General features: G+C 39.3%; 1 protein-coding gene across 1 annotated transcript; it reads right to left on the bottom strand.

Annotated features, from left to right (window-relative positions):
• Nucleotides 1-352: 352 nt before the first annotated feature.
• Nucleotides 353-20,664, bottom strand: LOC137965441 ((3S,6E)-nerolidol synthase 1-like). Its single transcript, XM_068811721.1, has 8 exons — nucleotides 20,573-20,664; nucleotides 12,479-12,617; nucleotides 2,341-2,608; nucleotides 1,887-2,262; nucleotides 1,587-1,805; nucleotides 1,368-1,506; nucleotides 1,017-1,265; nucleotides 353-865 (listed from the first exon to the last, which is right to left on the bottom strand). The coding sequence occupies exons 1-8, from the start codon at nucleotides 20,662-20,664 to the stop codon at nucleotides 521-523; spliced, it is 1,827 nt and encodes a 608-aa protein (XP_068667822.1). The 3' UTR covers nucleotides 353-520.
• Between the last annotated feature and the right edge of the window lie 689 nt (nucleotides 20,665-21,353).

Raw genomic sequence — 21,353 nt, 5'->3', positions numbered from 1 at the left:
CCTTTGTGAATAAGCCTCAAATGCCCATCTTGATTACATCATTCACAACATGCATGTATAAAAGCCATAAGAGAAGGCTCATCAGATCCTTGAACAAACTTGGTGACATGTATTTCATCAATAAATTTGCATCCATTTGTTTAGTATGCTCGTATTCGATTAGTACTTAATGGCAATGTGTTTACTTCAACTTTCACTTTTATTATTATTAATCAGGAACAAGATGACTGAATTATAAAATAAATATTTGATGGATTAGACATGGAATCAACAATTCGAAGCCGAAAAATGAAATTCTTTAAAAATATACCCCGCAATGTAGTCTTGAAACATACAACAAACTTAGCTTCCATAGTAGACATAGTAATTAGTAATTGCTTCACATTTTCCCATTATACAGCTCCATAATCTAACATGAATATGTATCTCAATGTTAACTTACATGAGTCAACACATCCTGTAAAGTTCCAATTTGTCGGATTGTCTATTGGAAAGCATCAAGTTCCAGAAATATGATATGTTAACCTTGTTGTAAATCCAGTTCGCGTGTATATGATCTATGGGTAAAATCTATTGATCCCGAGCGTTCTCCTAGTAAGTAGTCGGTGTGTTGTTCGAGTGACTCAAGGCGATGATCATCGTCATAACTGTACATAACTTGAACCATTCGAGCGGCGTTGAGTGAGCCTGATGTGAAAGCTGGAGAAAAGGAATTGGGAGAGAGGCACGCCTTGTTGAGTTTCTTCCACTCTCCCCTGATCAGATGCACCACATGTTCTCGTGCCATTTCAACTTGTAAAGAATTCCCGTTTTCTTTTAGGTAGCAGTTCAAATAGGAGCCGTCATACCCTTGTTGTTTCTCATCCTTCAAAGGCCGTCCATGAATATTTGTTAGACAAATAAAAGAGTACCAAATTGTTTGTTAGAGAAGACGGTGAAACTAGCTACCAAGAAATAATCTATTCTAATCAGGCAGAGGAGTCGACAGTTTTGAGCACTTGCTTCTCTCTTCTTACCTTGGCACTTCCCAGATCATCCCAGAGGCGAAGAATAGTTGCAGGAGATGAGATAAGGACGGGCATTCCGCAATGGAGGTTGCTGCTGTCAAAAGATGCTCCTTCACCCAACAATGAAAGCAGATGAAGAAGCACCATGGGCAACCCCGTGCTGATAAATCCGTTTCTCAGGTACTCGTCTGTCGTTGGCAAATGTCCCATGCTGAACCACTTTGCTTCTACTAGAAATGCATCGCACAGTGCGGCCCACTGGAATATTTACACTCGCACATATCAGTTAAAACCGTAAACAATTTCAGTCGGAAAGGACATACACTCTACCACGAACGTCGTCTTTGAGCTCTTACGTACCGATTTCCTTAGCGTGTCTATGGGATTCCATCCATGCTCTTTGTGGATCTTATCAGCGATCGCATTTGTGGTGTTGTAGAGAGCCGAGAAGCATATCTTCATGTATCCCGGCAAACTGTCGATTCCGTCGATGCTCCATCTATAATTTGCCGGTAAGTTAACCATAATTTCAGGATTATTTGTTGTAATTGCAGTGGGTTGTTGCGTAAAAATAGTTACCTGTTTACTGCTTCAGCGAAGAGAATGAGTTCGTCGAGTGACCCGTAAGTGTCAAAGATGTCGTCGATTACGTAGAGAAATGAAATAGGTTTAGTGAGCTCAATTCTATATTTGGAAAATTTTGCGTTGGGAACGAGGGCCAGCGACGACATAAACCATTTCAGGGGCTGGTTCCTTGCAAACTTGAGTTCCTTGGCCACTCCGAGATCATTCCACCACCTATTAGTCCAAATTAATGGAACAAATTAGACCAATCTACAGCTAAAGTGACAGACCATTAATGGAGTTATTGCTGCTTACTGCCGAACGCTCCTCAGTTCTTCCAGGTGCATGAACTGTGCAGAGTTGAAACTGAGTTTGGCTAGTTCGTGGAGGACTCCGGTCTTCCCCGTGGCTCCTAATTTGGAGTTTTCCAGATAGAACTTGGTGCTGTAGCTGGGTAAGGTCATGTGAATGGGATTGTCCAAAGCATACTTGGCTCTCTTTGCCAGACCAGATCCCATCGTCGGCAACCTCGCCACAATTTGTTTACTAGCGAAATCTGCAGCTTCCACGAGTGCATCTTCCTCTTCTATCGCAAGATAAGAAGCTTCGTATAACGCCAACAGTCCCATTACATCGTCACACAGTTGCAGTTTAAATCTGCCCATCCCATCTCGAAACCTATCAAACACATCTGTTTGGCAGCTTCCTGTTAATTACCAGAGCTGAATAATGTGCACAACAAAAACTTAATTGAAAAGGTCTTGATTACTTGGCGAGACATAGTAACCATGTTGCCGCAACAAGCGGAAAGCAATTGCAACATCGTACAAGCTGTCTCTGGCACAGTCACCACTCAAGATATGTTCATGGCAGAGGCCCAGACGCAGTCCAATCTCTTCGTGGAAGTGATGATCTATGTCCAATCGTTGAAGGGTGTCGATTATTTTCGCATGCTCCGGTGAATAATGATCAGCTGATCCCAGGATCATGTCCCTGACTTGCTTCACTTTCTCCGCCTGCTTGACGCGTTGGTCGTCCTATAAGCATTGTCCAGATTAAATTACCTAGAGGAAGATAATGAAGCCAGAGTAACTTAAACAGGCATAATGAGAAATAACAGAAGGGAGGAGTTGAAGGGCTCGCCAGGTCGTGGTTCACCGATGACGAAGAGATCAATATCCCCTGCTCGTAAGGGACAGATGTTTTGTTAGGAAGCGAGACTTGTACGCCCCTGCTCATTATATTTTGGGCGGTGTGCAAGGCAGCCGATCGGCCTGGAAAGGTTGGTCTATAAGCCGAAAACACCAACGCCATTGGCGAGGGAGGGGATAGACCTCTCACGACTTTATGTACAGCGAAGGTCTGGTTGACCTCATATATGCTATCGAAAGGGAGGATTAATGCGCAGATTTGAAAAGGAAGACGGGTGTGGAAAGAGCAGAGTTGTGATGGCAGAGAACCATGTATCGAAGGTTCAGGCAGAAGAAATTGAATGAGGAGGAGGAGCCATGGCAGCCTTGGTTTCAAGTTTAATTCCCCAGCAAGGAATCTCTTAAGTAGTTGTGGATGAACGACCTTCGTGTGCCCCCCAGTAAAACATGTGGAGCTAGTTAAGTGCAAGGACTCATCTTCGGCTTCACTTCTTTTCAGTAACGTGACTCCAGGATCATCAAAACCACGGAAAGAGCTTTTCAGAAAGAAGACAAGAAAGAGCTTGGATATTTGAAATGAAGCAGTGGCTTGTCGCCTTTCATAAGCAGAAAGATGGGATGTGTGGACACTCGAGTTGTGGTGGCTGAGAATCTTGTGTCGCAGGTTCAGGCAGAAGAAATTGAATGAGAAGGTGGAACACGAAGGTGAATAAATTGAACACGAAGGTGAAGAAATTGAATGTTTTGCTGGCAGCCTTGGAGCAAGGAATCTTTTTTAGTTGTGGATGAACGACCTTTGTGTGCCCCACCAGTAAAACATGTGGAGCTAGTTTGCAAGGACTCATCTTCAATGAAACCGTCGGCAGCAATCAATCGCTTCTCAATCATAACGGGAGGAAAACGTGGAACATCTGCTCCTAGTCTTCACAGTTCGTTTCCTCGTATAACACACTTCAGCTTGTCGTTGCTGACTCAATTGAAGTGAGATGAATTGTTTCCACTTAAGTCATGTTTGGGTGTTAGTCCAGGCCAATTGAAGTGGCTGGAAAACAGATTCCAGTGTTAGTGCTTGGAAAACAGATTTCAGTGTCTTTTTCTAGATAAATGATTATAGTTTATTATAAATTAAAACAATAATTACGTGTGACTACAATAAATTATATAAAATTAATAAAAAATTAAAAATAACATAAGAAAATATAATAAATAAACCTAATGGTTTAATTAATTATAGCAATTGGATAATTAACCAATTAACAATTATAATTTATTATAAATTAATATACTAATTACGTGACTAGAATATATTATATAAAATTATTAAAAATTACAAAATAGCATAAGGGAATATTATAAATAAAAATAATGGTTTAATTAATTTTAGCAATTGGATAATTAACCAATTAATGATTACAATTCAATATAAATTAACATACTAATTACGTGGGATTAGAATAAATTATTTAAAATTAATAAAAATTTTAAAATAACATAAGGGAATATAATAAATAAACCTAAGTGTTTAATTAATTATAGCAATTGCATAATTAAACCAATTAATGCTTACATTTTATTATTAATTATTAAACTAATTATGTGTGATTAGAATAAATTATTTAAAATTAATAAAAATTTAAATATAACATAAGGGAATATAATAAATAAACCTAATTTTTTAATTAATTATAGCAATTGCATAATTAAACCAATTAATGATTACATTTTATTATAAATTATTATACTAATTACGTGGGATTAGAATAAATTATTTAAAATTAATAAAAATTTAAAAATAACATAAGGGAATATAATAAATAAACCAAATTGTTTAATTAATTATAGCAATTGCATAATTAAACCAATTAATGATTACATTTTATTATTAATTATTAAACTAATTACGTGTGAGTAGAATAAATTATTTAAATTACATAAAATAGTTAAAAATAACATAAATGAATATAATTAATAAATAAATTATTTTGTAATAACATACTATATAGTATAAAAATACTTAATAAATAAAATTAAAACAAAAAGGTATAAAATGACAACAACCAATATAATTAGAGTTTGTGCGTTTAACATCATCAATTGACTAGTTTAGTAGATACGAATGACAACATACATGTTCAAATGCAATAAAGTACAACCACTAATAATCACTCCACATGCTAGTTGCTATGGCATCTCGAAATTGTGCAGCTCTAGTGGATTCTAATGCACGACGCCTCCGCATTGTTGTTGATAGGTTGCCTTCATCCCCAAGATCATCGCTATCATCGCTATCTCTATCCAAATTTTCACCAGCTAATCAGACCTCATCACCTCCTCCACCTACCTCATCATCGGAATCATCATCTTCCAATTCAAACATATCATTGTAATCCTCTTTACGTATATAATTGTGTAATATGCAACAAGCTATTACAATTTTCATCTGGATCTTATCAGAAAAGGGAGGAGCAACTTTCAACATTTGGAATCGAGCTTTTAAAGCACCAAAAGTTCGTTCAATAGTATTTCTCAAAGATGAGTGCCTTCGGTTGAATAGCTCTTTATCATTTCTAGGAAGGTTGTCTCCAAATTCTTGTAGATGATAACGAGTTTCTCGATATGGAGCCAAATATCCTGACATATTTGCATAACTAGCATCGACTAGATAATATTTACCTACAATACAAAATATTTTTCACATAAGATAATTGAAAAAAAATAAAAATGTAATACTACATAACAATATATTATTTACCTTCAGGTACACAAATTCTATTTCGGCGAGTCAATGCGTCCTTCAATACACGGGAATCAGCTGCTGATCCCTCCCATCCAACAAGTACATAAATGAATTGCATATCAAATGTACATGCTGCCATCACATTTTGTGAGAGATAGCCTTTTCTGTTCCAGAACCTTTGTTGTTCTTCAAGTTGGATGTTTGCTTTAATATGAGTTCCATCAATAGCCCCAATACAATCCTAATTATATCATTTCAATTAATACAAGTAACTCTAAATATTAATCTAAAATTGTTCATTATATGTCAAGTGATGTTACCTTAAAATACGGATTAAACATTGGATTGTTTAAAATCTTCGAGTGAGTCCGTTCTGAAGGCCGTTTGATGTAATCAGGCCAAAGTTTGATAATAGCATTCAACACCTTATTGAAATACCTACTTATAGTCCAGTTTGATCTATCAAACATCTCTGCTGTGACACTATACGCTTGTCCTTGACCAACAGTTAAGAGAAAATATGCAAGTTGTTATTCCACTGAGATGGTCTTTGTAGGTGATAAAAATCCTTTGCGATAAAGTATCTCTGCCATTTTTTTAAACACAATTTGATTCATCCTGTAAACTTTTCGAAATTTAACAGGTGATTTCGCTAATGCCTTTTGTAAATAAATCGGACCACCTATCCCACGAGGACGTAATGTACGTCTAGACCTATGGTTCATATAGTATATTCCCATCATGTACATAAGACATGTCAATAAAATCATCATTGTATTCCTATTTTCGTCTTCCATGGAAACCTGCAAATACAATCACCACAACCATAATAACGACTTCAACAATAATTCATGTTTCTTCATAATATCATCAACACAAAAACATACCATGTTCTTCAATCATAACCTATTTTTAATCACACCTATATAAAATCATCTCCAATCACACACCCACAACATTCATCCACACAATAAGAACACAACAATCATGAAAACCCAAATCTTAATCATAATAAAATTCATAATCTATCAATGATACGTCTTATAAAATCATAATTAAAAAAAACATAATTAAACTTCAAAACAATCGTACCAAAATACATAATGTACTTCAAAGTATTGACTCCATTTTACCAGCACAATATTTAAGCCAATTAATTCGCTCTTCCACTGGCAGCTTCGTAAACATGTCCTTCTTCATTGGTGTATCTAACAATATAGGAGCGCAAAACTTCATCTCTACTGATAGATCCGGGATTTCTGTGAGTGCTTCATACCAATTTTTTTCGGTGGCTTTATCATTTTTAGCTTGTAAAGATTGCAGTAGGGTGGCAATTCTTGTCATTGTATCAGCGAACATAATACTATCATCAGTGGCCATTTGTGGTCTCTTTCTACGACGACTTGAACTTGACGGGTTAGTACTTGGAGACTGATCAGGTGCCGACTCATTTTCTGTAAAAAATGGCGAAGGAGATTCTCTACCTAAATCGACATCCTCGAGCATATCCACGTGCTCATTTTCTTCCTAATGTTGGACATCATTACACATGTCTTCGTTAGTTTGATTTGTTCTCCCCATGGCTATTGAGTTTCCCACTACCAAAGCCAATTTGTCATAAAGAGGGCAGCCTTGTTGTCTGTACTTTTCAGCTTCTTTATGCTCCTACAAGGATAAAACATCATTTAGACGACTTGGCATAGTGTTCTAGTAATGCGGAAAACATACAAAATGTTTTACAGTCAATCATAATTTACTGACCTTGATATAGTCTTGCCATACAGAATGACATGCAGTAACTCGATGTGTGGTTGCATCCCAACCGAACCCACTAGTGTTGAGACAACTTGTTACTGTTTGGTAAGTTTTCTTCCATGATCTTGTTCGATTCTTGAGATGCTCAACAGTTTTTTTATTAGCTGTGTCTTCATTGAACCTATTGACACAGTCCAAATATACTTCATGCTTCCAAACCCCATTAGGCATCCTATTCCCCATATTGACTTGCTCAACCAACAGATTGAGCATTTTGTTGTCATCATCGAAGGTCCAAATGTCATATGATCGAGGAGTTTGTTGTCTTCTTCCAGCCATTTATAATCTAAATCCGAGATGGTCGTCATAGAAATATTTTTTATCAGACAACCATTACTCGTCGTAGTAACTAGGGACACACAGAAACACAACCAACAAATAACAAAATACCATGTAGTGGATATTTATAACTCCAAAATCTCCTCACCACATGACATAAACATTCCATAGCACTTCAAACATATTCAACCACATTCTAAAACATTTCAAAAGTAATCTAACTAATTTCATTGCAAATGACTAGAACAATGCAAAAACAAACTCATGAAGTCCAAATTCACCAAACACCCCTGGTAGAGCCCCATATGACTTCGCAGTCACTACGAACCGTACATCGTCATTGATGGGGGTCGGGTTTCGTTGGCTAATGGACGCCCGTGTAGGAGACTCAGCCTTGTTTGAATTGGACCATGTGGTGGATATTTATAACTCCAAAATCTCCTCACCACATGACATAAACATTCCATAGCACTTCAAACATATTCAACCACATTCTAAAACATTTCAAAAGTAATCTAACTAATTTCATTGCAAATGACTAGAACAATGCAAAAACAAACTCATGAAGTCCAAATTCACCAAACACCCCTGGTAGAGCCCCATATGACTTCGCAGTCACTACGAACCATACATCGTCATTGATGGGGGTCGGGTTTCGTTGGCTAATGGACGCCCGTGTAGGCGACTTAGCCTTGTTTGAATTGGACCATGTGGTGGATATTTATAACTCCAAAATCTCCTCACCACATGACATAAACATTCCATAGCACTTCAAACATATTCAACCACATTCTAAAACATTTCAAAAGTAATCTAATTAATTTCATTTCAAATGACTAGAACAATGCAAAAACAAACTCATGAAGTCCAAATTCACCAAACACCCCTGGTAGAGCCCCATATGACTTCGCAGTCACTACGAACCGTACATCGTCATTGATGGGGGTCGGGTTTCGTTGGCTAATGGACGCCCGTGTAGGCGACTCAGCCTTGTTTGAATTGGACTATGTGGTGGATATTTATAACTCCAAAATCTCCTCACCACATGACATAAACATTCCATAGCACTTCAAACATATTCAACAACATTCTAACACATTTCAAAAGTAATCTAACTAATTTCATTGCAAATGACTAGAACAATGCAAAAACAAACTCATGAAGTCCAAATTCACCGAACACCCCTGGTAGAGCCCCATATGACTTCGCAGTCACTACGAACCGTACATCGTCATTGATGGGGGTCGGGTTTCGTTGGCTAATGGATGCCCGTGTAGGCGACTCAGCCTTGTTTGAATTGGACCATGTGGTGGATATTTATACCTCCAAAATCTCCTCACCACATGACATAAACATTCCATAGCACTTCAAACATATTCAATAACATTCTAACACATTTCAAAATTAATCTTCAGGGTTGGAATTAATTTGGCCACAATCAACATAAATTACGCACAAAAATTTAAATTAACTCAAACACAAAATTAAATTAGTTGAAAAAAAAAATTAGGGTTTCGGATTACCTTCTGTTATTCTAGTTACTAGGCTTTTCCTAACAAAAGAGAACAACAAAGAGAATAAAAGAAAGCACATCAAAAACTGCAACAGTGAATCAAACTGTAGAGGAATGGCATCAAGCAGCAAGCTGCTGGTGGGAGATCTCATAACTAGCAAGAAAATTGGCAAGACTTGCATTGGGAAATGTGGAACAGCTAAATGCAGATGCTTTGCTTTGGTTTCATGATTTTACCAAGCGAATGGGTAGAACCACTTAATATTGGATGGTTCGTTTTGGGTTCATGGTCTTACCCAGCGTATGGCCAACTGGGTGTCACCCTCTAATAGGAGCATTGTTAGTGCAACGGAAAAGTTGCAAGAGAATTTACTCTCTTGAAAACTGTATGGAAATGAGTTAGTCAAGGGGAAAAAGTAGCGAGGGGAACTCACTGCATCTAAAGAACCCGTTATGAGGAAACTGCAAGGGCATGGTCCCAGAAATATGCCATGAACTGACAACATGCTTGATGGGTTGTCAAGTTCTTAAACAGTCAGTTGAGCTATCAACTCTCATGCACAGGAAACAAGTGAGCAAATCTGTATTATTTATTAATGAATGTTTTGTATCTCAGCTTCAATGAATGTGATATTATTGGAATTAATTTGGCCACAATCAAGATAAATTATGCACAAAAATTTAAATTAACTCAAACACAAAACTAAATTAGTTGAAAAAATAATCAGGGTTTCGGATTACCTTCTGAAATTTGGGGGAAATCACCGCCGAATGGGGAAATGTAAGCCCAATGGAAGAAATCGACGCCTAACCGTCGAAAATCGAAGAAGATTGAAGGAAATCGAAGGAATTCGAAATCGGAATAGGTTAAATCATAGGAAATCGGGGGAGGAGGAAAGAGAAGAGCGAGAACGAGAAGGAAGAGGGAGGCCGAGAGTGAAAAGAGATGAAGGCCGAGAGGGAAAAGAGAGAAGGAGACGAGAGAGGGAGAGGGAAGAGAAAGGCCGAGAGAGAAAGAGACGAGAGAGGGAGATGGGGCGAAAACGAGAGATAACAAGAGAGAGGGAGCAGAGAACAAAGACGAGCGCCGAGCGAGAGGAGTAGAGCGAGCAGACGAGAGCCGAGCGAGAGGAGCAGAGACGAAGTCGGGCAAAAATTTTCGTCCAGAGACGAAGGCTGAGCGAGAGGAGAGGAGAAAGGAAATGAGGGTGATTTTTTAGTTTGGGGGGGGGGGGGGGGGGGAAGAAGCAACGCCGTCGCTCGTGGTAATTCGATGAATTGAAAAAAAGGGCGAAAACAAAATTCCGTCGTTTTTGCCTGAGGAGATGAAACGGTGTTATCTCACTTCAAGTCAATTCATTCTGGACTAACACCATAAATGGGATGAACTAGGTAATGCGGGGGGAATTCATTCCACTTCATTGTGGACTAACCCCCCCTAGATGTGGACAAACTGAAAAGTGATTCCAAGTAAAAAGGTTTCTTAGTTGTCGCTTGCCAATAACCACTCAATTGCAGAAAAAGTCAAGTAGAAAGATTGTTCCGGCGTGGTTTTGTCCTAAACAAATGTGGGGAACGTTTAGCAACATATTAGACAAAAGACATAAAGCGGCAATTTATTTTCCCAGCAACTAGTCGTTGAGTTGCTGCAAAAACATCTCAATCAAGGATTTGTCATGTCAAACTGAACCTGGAAATCAAGGATTAAGGATAAATAATAGCAATAACGTTAATAATTTGCCAGATTAAGGATAAATAGATAGCTATAACGGGGGGGGGGGGGGGTTAGTCAACAAAATAGAAATTTGAAGTTTATCTTCATCTCCTTATTTAAATTCATTTAATTCATCTATATGAACTTTATCTTCTAAATTGGTGTTAGTATAGACGACTTTATGTGCACTGAAAAACAGTTTTAAGTGTTAGTACACTAACATGAGAAAAATATAAAAAATAAGAGAATCCTTAAACCCTAACATTATTCTTAATTAAAACATAATCCTTAAACTCTAAATTAGGTAAAATATGTATTATTATTACACAAATAAGTAATTTAATGTATAATTAAAATATATTAATATACTCATTAATTGAATTAGATATTATATTATTTAATGATTGCATTTTACTGTGCATTAATACAGTAATTACTTGAGCCAATGAAATATGCACATGATTAATTATACAGTAAAATTAAATAAATAAATAACGATATAAATAACAGAAATGAATGTAATAAGTTTAATTATTAATTTATTAATAATATATGATATATTTTAACCTAAAAATGATTTAACGGGAAAAATTGATCTAATCATAACTTTAACACACTATATATTTGTACATAATATTAATTAATAATATTTTTTATTAAATTTGAAACCATTGATTTTATTAAATAAAAAATGGGTTAATTAAACCAAAAAGTTGTCACAACTCAGATTATTGAAAGGAAAAAGGTCGAATTGCCAAATAAAGAATAATAATCAAAATTTTATTTTATTTTCTTTTCCCTGGGATCCAAACATACCCTAAATAGCAAATATTAAACCAATTGAATATATTCAAACTCCGAATGCAAAATAAAGAATTCATCAGCTATGCCATCCACAAATGGTTCACCTTTCAACTTTCAACTTCCCTCCAGTGAAGTTGAACAAAATCCAGCAATTGAGCAATTACGTCTTTTCAATCCCTCCAGTGAACACCCAGAATTTAGTGATCCATATCAACTTGGTTCAGCTCCGGGAAAGCATCAGAGCTTTGCCTGCTGCCAGCATTCTTCTCCACACTTTTTCTCCCTTTTCGAATTGTATCTGCAAGTTAGGCCAACTTAACTCCAGAACACTGGAAATAAAATTCAACAAGTGAATCATTATGAATAGGTAAAAACAGCACTTTGAGAGGGTTAAATTATATTGAGGTCATCACTGAGAGAGCTACAGATTCTACCAGACAACTCATCTACAGAAACACAGGATTAGAAATAGGCATTTGAAAACATCTAATCTTTCTTCAACAGACCAGCATGTTCATACTATTTTACAGAATCAACCAGGGTCTCCTCCAATGGTTGTACTTCCATCCTAAACTCTTCAGCCTCTCAGAGCTCATACAAATATCATCGCCACCATTGACAAATCTGCCAAACGTAAAAGTATGTAGGTCTAAGGTGGTTTAAAAATCGTGAAAATTAAATCCTCAGAAGTGTGAGAAACTTACTTTTGAGGATAATTATACTGTAGAAACATGCTATGTAGTTTTTCAACTAAATCATGTGCCCGTATTGCATGGGGGCCACATATGTATCTCCTAGATGCATCTGATCTTTCATAGATAAGAAGAAGAGCTTCAGCTACATCTCGGACATCTACTATTCCCCGGATTTTTTTTTCCATTGTCTCATATGCACCTGTTCACTAATCAAATTATCAGAATCATAACATGACTCAGAAACAGGTCTAGCAGCAACTAACCAAGAGTACCAAACAGAAGACCAACAGGCAGCAAGAAGATCACCATTTGAACTTTTGTCAACATCCTTTCTACTCCTATGGCACAGCAGAACAACAATCTATTAAACCAGACATTAAATGACTTTGGCTCGAGGGCCTAAATTATTTCTTTAATTCTAAATGAACTCTGTTAAAAGAAGCATTGGTTTTTCACTGATTGAAACAAAGTTGTAATCAAGTTTCTGTTGCATGCAAAAGTGATACAAAATATGTTGGATTACAAAAAATGTAATGTATGTCAGTATTTCCATTAATAACCTCATCATGCTTGGCTAGGCCAAAGTCTATCTAAAACATAAATTATGAGTAAAGCACCTGTCAGCATCTTGAATAAAACCAGGCTGCTTGCATTCATGGTTGGTTGCAACATGGGCCCAAGAATAAGAGTTGGGCAGGCAGTCACAACATCAAGTTTGTTCTTTTGTCCATACTTGCATCAGAGAAACTAACCTCCAAACAAGGTCCAAATTTGTCTATTGATTGTTAACATAATCTTGAACCATCTACTCGCATAAGAGAAACTAACCTCCAAACAGGGTCAAAATTTATCAATTGAACAACACTTTTCACAATAAAGCATGATAAGCAAAATTCCAAAAATTAAACCCTATAAAGACGAAATTGAACCATAAATACAATAAACCCTAACCCTAAATCCCCAAGTTACGCACAAAAATTAAAATTAAAATCAAATACATCTCTAAATTAATAAAAAAAATATAGTGTTTAGGCTTACCTTAAGAAATCTGGGGGAAAACGAAGCCGAAAGGGGAAATTGACACCAAATCGAAGTAGAATAGAAGAAATCGATGCCAAAATGTCAAAAATCAAAGAAAATTGAACAAAATTGGGAGGTATTTTGGAGGAAAAGAGAGTAGCGACAGGGAGAAGGAAGTGGGAGGTTGTTGTGGTCCCTGACCATGGATCGTGTGATTCAGCGAAGGGCGAGGTCATTTAGAGGATCAGAGGCTAAAATAGGGCGTCCTGCTTTACCTGGGCAACCTATGATGGCGAAATTGTGATGGAAAACAGAATGAACGGGAATGAAATGATCATGCTCGTCAAGGGGAGACCTGTACCCTTGGGTTCGTCAAGAAGAACGCCGATCCTAGGGTTCAATGAAGGAGAACGCCAATCCTGAATTAGGTTAAACTCTGCTTGCTTTTCCTTCACCCCCGTGAGCCCCATAAAGGCTAATCACACCAAGGCATCTGACTAAGAGTTTTACAATAATGTCATCGTTGGCTTACATCCTACCACATAATTAAATAAAGTAAAGTTATAAATCCTAATGTACTTGAATGTCCTAATGAGTCGTCTCTGCATGACTCGTTCCGCTATCGAGTCCACAACATCACTCCCCCTTGGAAAACGAGCTTGTCCCCAAGCTCGAACGTAGGGTAGACATGTTGAAATATGTCTAGATCCTCCCAAGTGGTATTTGTGACGTATGTGTGTGTCCACTGAACTAGTACTTCCCTCCTATCCTAATTCTAGCGAGCATTCAAAATTTTGGTGGGCATGAGAGAAACTTGTCCATCCTCAATCGGTGGTAAAGAGGGAGTAGAAGGTGGATCTTGTCCTTTGAATGGCTTGAGAAGAGAGACATAACAAACATTGTGAAGCTTGGACTCTGGAGGAAGCTGCAGCCTATATGCTACCTGGCCCACACGCTGGATAATGTTGAATGGCCCAAAATATTTCGAAGAAAGCTTGTGTCGACCACCCGCCAATGACTTTTGACGGTAAGGCTGTAGACGGAGCCATAATATATCACCCGGATTGTACTGAACATCCCGGTGGCCTTGATCGTAATAGTCCTTCATGTGTGCTTGAGCTTTCTGAAGCCATTGGAGAGTAGATTCCAGCAATTGATCTCGACCCATAAGAGTTTGGTCAACGACCTCCACTCTCGTTGAACCATGAGCATAAGAAAGCAAACGAGGGGGATCCCGACCATATAATATCCGGAATGGGGTCTCCTGTAAGGTCGTGTGGAAGGATGTACTGTAGCAGTACTCCGCCTATGGAATGCATTCCGCCCACCGTTTAGGGCGGTTTCCCACTAAACACTTTAAATACATTTCAATGGTTTGGTTCACCACTTCGGTCTAGCCATCCGATTGAGGGTGATAAGCGGAGGAATAATTGAGTTTTGGTGCCACAAAGCCTGAAAAGGTCTCTCCAGAATTGACTTGTAAAGACTACATCCCGATCACTTACAATTGATTCTGGAATAACGAGGAGGCGAACAATATTGGAGAAGAACACTTGTGCTACGGTCGCTGCTGTATAAGGGTGATCCAATGGAATGAAGTGGGCTTATTTTGAAAATTTGTCCATGACCACAAAAATAATAGATTTCCCTGAAGCCTTAGGGAGGCCCTCAATAAAATCTATAGAGCTATCAGACCAAACCTAAGTGGGAAGAGCTAGTGGTTGCAACAGCCCCCCGTGGGACTTAAATGATCTGCATTGTTCCTCTGACACACCTGACAAGCAGCCACATACGTTGCAATTGAAGATTTCATCCATTCCCAATAAAAATCTCCGCAAATTCGATGTAATGTTTTCTGAGTGCCTTCATGAGAACTGTCATGATAAGAGGATAACACCACTTGCACCAAAGGAGAAGAGTGAGATAAATAAATGTGTTGGTTATACAAAATAAGGTTGTCATGAAAGGACCATTTTTTGAGGTAGTGTCATTGCGGCAATTTGGTAAGACAACTCCTGCAGTTCTGGTGTGCGCCTATTTTCCTCCTTTATGGACTCCAAAAGTAGCGGTTTTTGATGACTAATTGCACAAAGGTGCACTGGGTCTTCAAACCGGCGTGAGAGTGCATCAGCGGCTTTGTTCAATGTACTTGCCTTATGTTCCACTGTAAAATTAAACCCCATTAATTTGCTAATCCAATGTTGTTGGGGAGAAGTTGATATGCGCTGATCCAACAAAAAATTTAAACTGTAGTGGTCAGTGCGGATGATAAAATATTTGGCCCACAAATAAAGTCTCCAATGGCGGACCGCCTTAGCTAAGCCAATGAGTTCTATTTCGTGGGTTGGTGCGAGTCGACGGCTGAAATAGGCAATAGGGTGCTGAGATTATTGAAGCACCGCCCCAATACCTCCTCCCGATGCATTACATTATACTACATATACAACCTCAAAATATGGTAACTGTAATACAGGCACGGAGGCCAATGCTTGCTTGAGTGTCTGGAATGCTTGGTCGGTGTCTTCATTCCACTGAAAGGTATTGCGTCGGAGAAGGTTGGATAAAGGAGATGCTAGTAGCTCATAATTAGGAATGAACTTTCTATAGTATCCCGCTAAGCCCAAAAATCCCCTTAATGCTTAAATGTGTCTTGGTGGAGGCCAATGTTTGATGGCTGCAATTTTTTCCAGGTCCACTGTGACCCCTGATGCTGTAATAATGTGCCCCAGATAGGCCACCTGTGTTCTACCAAAGGAGCACTTGAATAAGTTGGAAAACCAGATGAAAGTGTTCTAAATGCCGATTCCACGACTTGCTGAAGATTAAAATATCATCAAAGAATACTAAAACAAACTTTTTGAGATAGACACTAAATACCTCATTCATTAGGGGCTGGAAAGTTGAAGGAGCATTGGACAGACCGAAGGGCATCACGATGAATTCAAAGTGGCCATGGTGAGTGCAGAATGATGTCTTCTCAATATCCGAAGGAAACATTCTGACTTGATGATACCCCGGGTGCAAGTCCAACTTAGTGAAAAATTTAGCCCCATGTAATTCATCTAATAACTCATCCACTACTGGGATAGGGAGCTTGTCTTTGATGGTATTGGCATTTAATTCTCGATAGTCCATGCAAAACCTCCAAGTATTGCCATGTTTCTTCACCAATAAGACTGGAGAGGAGAAAGGGGACTTACTCGGTCTGATGAGGCATTGTTCGAGCGTAACTTTGCATTGACGTTCTATTTCATCCTTTTGGAGGTGTGGGTACCTATATGGTCGTACAACTACCACTTCGGACCCGGCCTTCAAACAAATCCGGTGGTCACAATGTCTCAATGGCGGTAGAGCCGTAGGTTCCTGAAAGAGGTCGGTAAACTCATCCAACAAGTTGTCTAAAGTGGTAGTCGTATGTTGTTGTTGTTGGAGTCCATGTAAATGTGTTGTAATGTCTTACTACCTTTTAATGTAGTTGTGTGATCTTCAAACTCAAAGGCCATGGTCAATGCTGCGAAATCCCACAAGATTGGCCCCAACGTTTGAAGTCATTTGATGCCCAAAACCATATCAAATCCCGCTAGTGGAATGATAAAAAATTCCGCAGAAAATTGGTTATCATCAACTGAAAACATAACGGCCTTACTGACCCCGTAGCATGGAACCTTTTCCCCATTTGCCACCGAAATCGAAGCTATTGCCCGAGGTTGAATCTGAAGTTGTAAATGTTTGGCGGCATTGAAACTCAAAAAATTATGAGTACTCCCTGAGTCCACAAGACTTAAGAGCGGTTGATAGCTGACACACTTGCATTGTTTTGGTGGACTGGAGTCATGTTATAGTGTTTAGGGAGATGCAAGGTCTTCAACTTCTGGCTGTTCTACCTCTGGGGCATCTTTGGCCTCATCTTCCACTTCCAACTAGAATATTTTTTTACATTGATGACCAAACGTATACTGCTCATCACAATTATAACAGAATCCTTTCGATCGTTTGTCTTCCATCTCTGCCCGATTCAATTTCTTAATGTATGCCGGGTTAGAAGGAATGGGCTTAGGGGCTTGAGGAGCACCGGTAGTCACATTAGTTCTCCACAGTGGGGCTGTGGTGGTCACTCCAGCATTATTTTTTCCCCTGCCAAGTTGGCCTTCGAGTTTGAATCTTTTGCTTGGTTCCTAAGACTCTAGCCAAATTCATTGCTCTTGCTAGATTTGTAGGAGCAAGTAGTTCCACTTCTAGTCGCAGGGCTTCTATCAAACCAGCTGTAAACAGACCTACTTGTTGGTCCACCCTCACAACTTTACTAGCCCTAGCCAATTTTTCTTGGAATAATTTTTTATATTGCTCAACACTACCCATTTGTCTCAGCAGTACTAAATCCCCTAATGGGTTGATTTGAGCAGGTGGCCCAAACCGAATTGTACACAACTCTTTAAATTCATCCCAATCTAAACTCGAATTTTCCAATTCCAACTAATGGCCCCATAACTGCGCTTCATCGAGCATGTGGAAGGCAGCCCCCACCTTGTTTATTTCAGCCGTCCTTTGATGAGAATTTTTTTTCTCACACCTATAAAGCCAAATTAGAGGGTCCTCTGACCCATTAAACATAGGGAAGTCCAGTTTTGTGTATCTTGGAATTGTGCCTCCTCTTGGACTAAAACCCCCTCCGTGTACTGGATATTCTGCACGTCCAGCATACTGCTCCCCTTGCCTGGTCGCAGGGATTCTTCCCCCTTCCCGTGAGGATGGGTTTCTTCCCCCAATCAATTCATACAATCTATTAGACAAAGCTTCTACTTGTAAGTTTACCTGGTGAGAGACTCTATTGTCCAACAACACAGCCAGACGACCCTGTTTTCTTCTTGCCTTGCAACCATTCAACTTTCACTCTCTTCTTGCCATGCGTGTATCATCTCTCCAAGCTTGGCTATCAATTCCTCTTTGTTGGATGACTCCCCCATGTTGGCTTGCTCTGATACCAAATTGTTGTGGTCCCTGACCATGGATCGTGTGATTCGATGAAGGGAGAGATCGTTTAGAGGATCAAAAGCTAAAACAGGGCATCATGCTTTACCGAAGCAACCTATGATAGCAAAATTGTGATGGAAAATGGAATGAACAGGAATGAAATGATCAAGCTCGTCAAGGGGGAGACTTGTACCCTTGGGTTCGTCAAGGAGAATGCCGATCCTAGGGTTCAATGAAGGAGATCGCCGATTCTGAATTAGGTTAAAGTCTGCTTGCTTTTCCTTCACCCCCGTGAGCCCCTTAAAGGCTAATCACACCAAGGCATCCGACTGAGAGTTTTACAATAATGTCATCATTGGCTTACATCGTACCACATAATTAAATAAAGTAAACTTATTAATCCTAATGTACTTGAATGTCCTAATGAGTTACCACTCACCCGTGTCGCCTCTGCACGACTTGTTCCGCTATCGAGTCCACAATAGAGGTTGAAAGGGAGAAGAGAGGGAGGCAGAGAGGGATAGGAGTGAGGGAGAAGCGAGCGGGAGGCCGGAAGGGACAGCGAGTGCGAGGGAGAGAGAGGGAGGTCGAGAGGACGTTCATAGCAAGAGGGAAAAGGGAAAGGGAGACCGATAGAGAGAAAGGAGAAGCGAGAGGGAGAAGGGACAAGCGAGAGGGAGCAGGGAGACTGGAGATGGCTGCAGAGAGAGTGAAAAAAAAAATTGAGGAAGAAGAAATGTCGAGCAATGGAGGAGACCGAGAGAGTGAGGGAGACAAAAAAAATGAAATGACGAGGGTTTGAATCACAGCGCCAAAGTCATTTGGATGACTCGCAATATGCAACGGAAACTAGATTCCATAACTTAAATTGTGGAGATGATTTTTGAATTCATCTTAGTTATCTAGATGATTTGAACTCTAGTGCTCCACTAACAACGTCAGGAGATGAACTGAGTAATGCGGCTGAAGTTCATCTCTTGCGTCAAAGTTTACTAACCCCCCAAAAGTAAATGAAGCTCACTTCAAACTTTTTCGAGGAAACTTCAATCATAACAATATATTTTGTTTCCATTTTTTGGAATAAAAAAAAGGAATCACTTCCGTTGTCGTCTGTTTACTTGCAAACCATGGAAACACACTCATCGGAGGCTGTATGCAGTGTGTCAACAGAAGAGATGCACTCAGTCACTCACTTATTCACATTTATGCCCTTCACTAATAACATTTTTAAATTGGGTTAATCGGAATATATAACATGAGGTATATACTCTTCCCACCAGGAAGAGTCTTCCATAAATAAAGAGGATCACTTGTTTGGCAAGATATGTTTGTGGTTAGTCATTTTGGGATAGGTTTTGAACCCAATTTAACAAACATGGTAAGTAACTCTTTTACACATCCAGTTGTTGTTCCTCGTTATTGTTTTTTACAGACCTAGCAATTGAAGGCAGTAGAGGAAGTAAGACGATCATTTTGTCATTTTGTCTTGTTCTTTATTTTATCAATGGTTTGTATCTCATTCATGACAACGTAGGTGATGATGATGCTCACCATGGTCTACTCTTTGCTGCACTTTCCTTCCGTTTGTTGCGGCATTGTGGCTACTACTTGTCTACAAGTGGGTAAATTTTGCATCTCTCTACAAATTTCCTTGTTACAGATGTGTTCAATCGTTTAAGGGACAGAGATGGATGATTCAAAACACAGTTAAAGCGAAGACATTGCTGGGATGTTGGCTCTATATGAAGCTTCCTTTCTCAGTTTAGAAGGAGAAGACATGCTTGACAAAGCAAGAAAAATTTCTTCAAGTTACCAACGGAATTTGGTGTGTAATGTTGAGGTTTCCGTAAGTGGACAGATAGAGTACATCTTGAATCATCCTTTTTACTTAGCATGTGAACGACACTGAAGCTTGCAGACCAGGCTTCCAATAGTCGGAACCGACGGATTACCGAGCCAAAAATAGTAATCTTCTATTATCATCTTGTATATAAATACCTTTGTAAGGTTTACTTATAATTGTGGTAAATAAAGAGTTTTTTCCTTAAAATCTTACATGGTTTAAGAGAAGGTCGATCTCCTTTTTATCTGATAGCCATTTTTTTTCGACGAGAAGCTTCCCGTCGATCTCCTCTGTGTGCATCGCAGCTCTACTTCACGACTGCTCACCTCTGCGTACCGGCATAGTCATTGCCTCTCTGAATCCATCCCGATGCGATGGCCCCTGGTGTTTCGCATTTTTTCCGCGGCGCCTCTTCCTACCCTGAGAGACCACAGTCGTATCCTTTCCGCCTCAACAAACCTTTCTCCTCCAGGCATAGGCTTAAGCAGCTTGAAAGCACCAACCCCTTGATCACTGACGCGAATTGCCCCGCTATCACTGTCTCCCAGCATCGGCTCATTCTCCGTCCCAACACGAAGGCACTCCAGACACCCCCGAACGATAAAAAAAAATCTCTTGAGGGACCACCAGAATAGATGTCCCACTTTTTTGAGTCCGAGTGGGGCAGAGAGTTATCCAACCCTCGTGAACCTAGGTCGACACGTGGTTCCAACCTGAACCCAACTCGATTCACAAATCTTTAAAAAAAATGACCTCTGAATTCTTTTCTCATATTCTCCCTTTTCATTCCCTCATCCATATGATTACCATTAAACTCTCTTTCACAACATACCTCCTGTGGAAACTCCAACTTCTTCCTCTTTTGGAAAGTAAAAAATCTACAATTACGTGGACGGAACCCTCATGCCACCACCACAGTTTGCTGCCTCAAATTCTACCACCCCTACTACTGAATATTTATAATGGAGAACAATGGATCAACGCCTTCTCAACATCCTCTTTCCTCCCTCACTGAGGAGGCAATGGCCGAAGTCGTTGGCCTCTCCACTACACTCAAGGTCTGGTTCGCGTTGGAAAATACCTTCAGTCATCGCTCGAAGGTTCTGGAAATCTGACTCAAAGATGATCTCCAACTGCTAAAGCGCAGAAATCAATCCATTGTAGCTTATACCTGCGTTTTCAAGGGTCTCTGCGATCAACTTCACGTGATCAACAGACCTGTTGACAACACCGACAAACT

This window comes from Aristolochia californica, unplaced genomic scaffold (assembly GCF_029961685.1).
Source record: "Aristolochia californica isolate CCGP_79_NKW_82.1479 unplaced genomic scaffold, dmAriCali1.0.hap1 SCAF_5, whole genome shotgun sequence".
Taxonomy (NCBI): Eukaryota; Viridiplantae; Streptophyta; class Magnoliopsida; order Piperales; family Aristolochiaceae; genus Aristolochia; species Aristolochia californica.
This window is presented reverse-complemented; position numbering and strand designations above follow the sequence as displayed.

What these genes read in the sequence shown, in the direction of transcription:
- LOC137965441 (XM_068811721.1), bottom strand. Translation starts at nt 20,664, where the DNA reads ATGCTGGGAGACAGTGATAGCGGGGCAATTCGCGTCAGTGATCAAGGG. An exon ending in GAACTGAGGAGCGTTCGGCA is followed by an intron (nt 1,806 to 1,886) that starts GTAAGCAGCAAT and finishes TTGGACTAATAG; the next exon opens with GTGGTGGAATGATCTCGGAG. An exon ending in TTCGCTGAAGCAGTAAACAG is followed by an intron (nt 1,507 to 1,586) that starts GTAACTATTTTT and finishes GGCAAATTATAG; the next exon opens with ATGGAGCATCGACGGAATCG.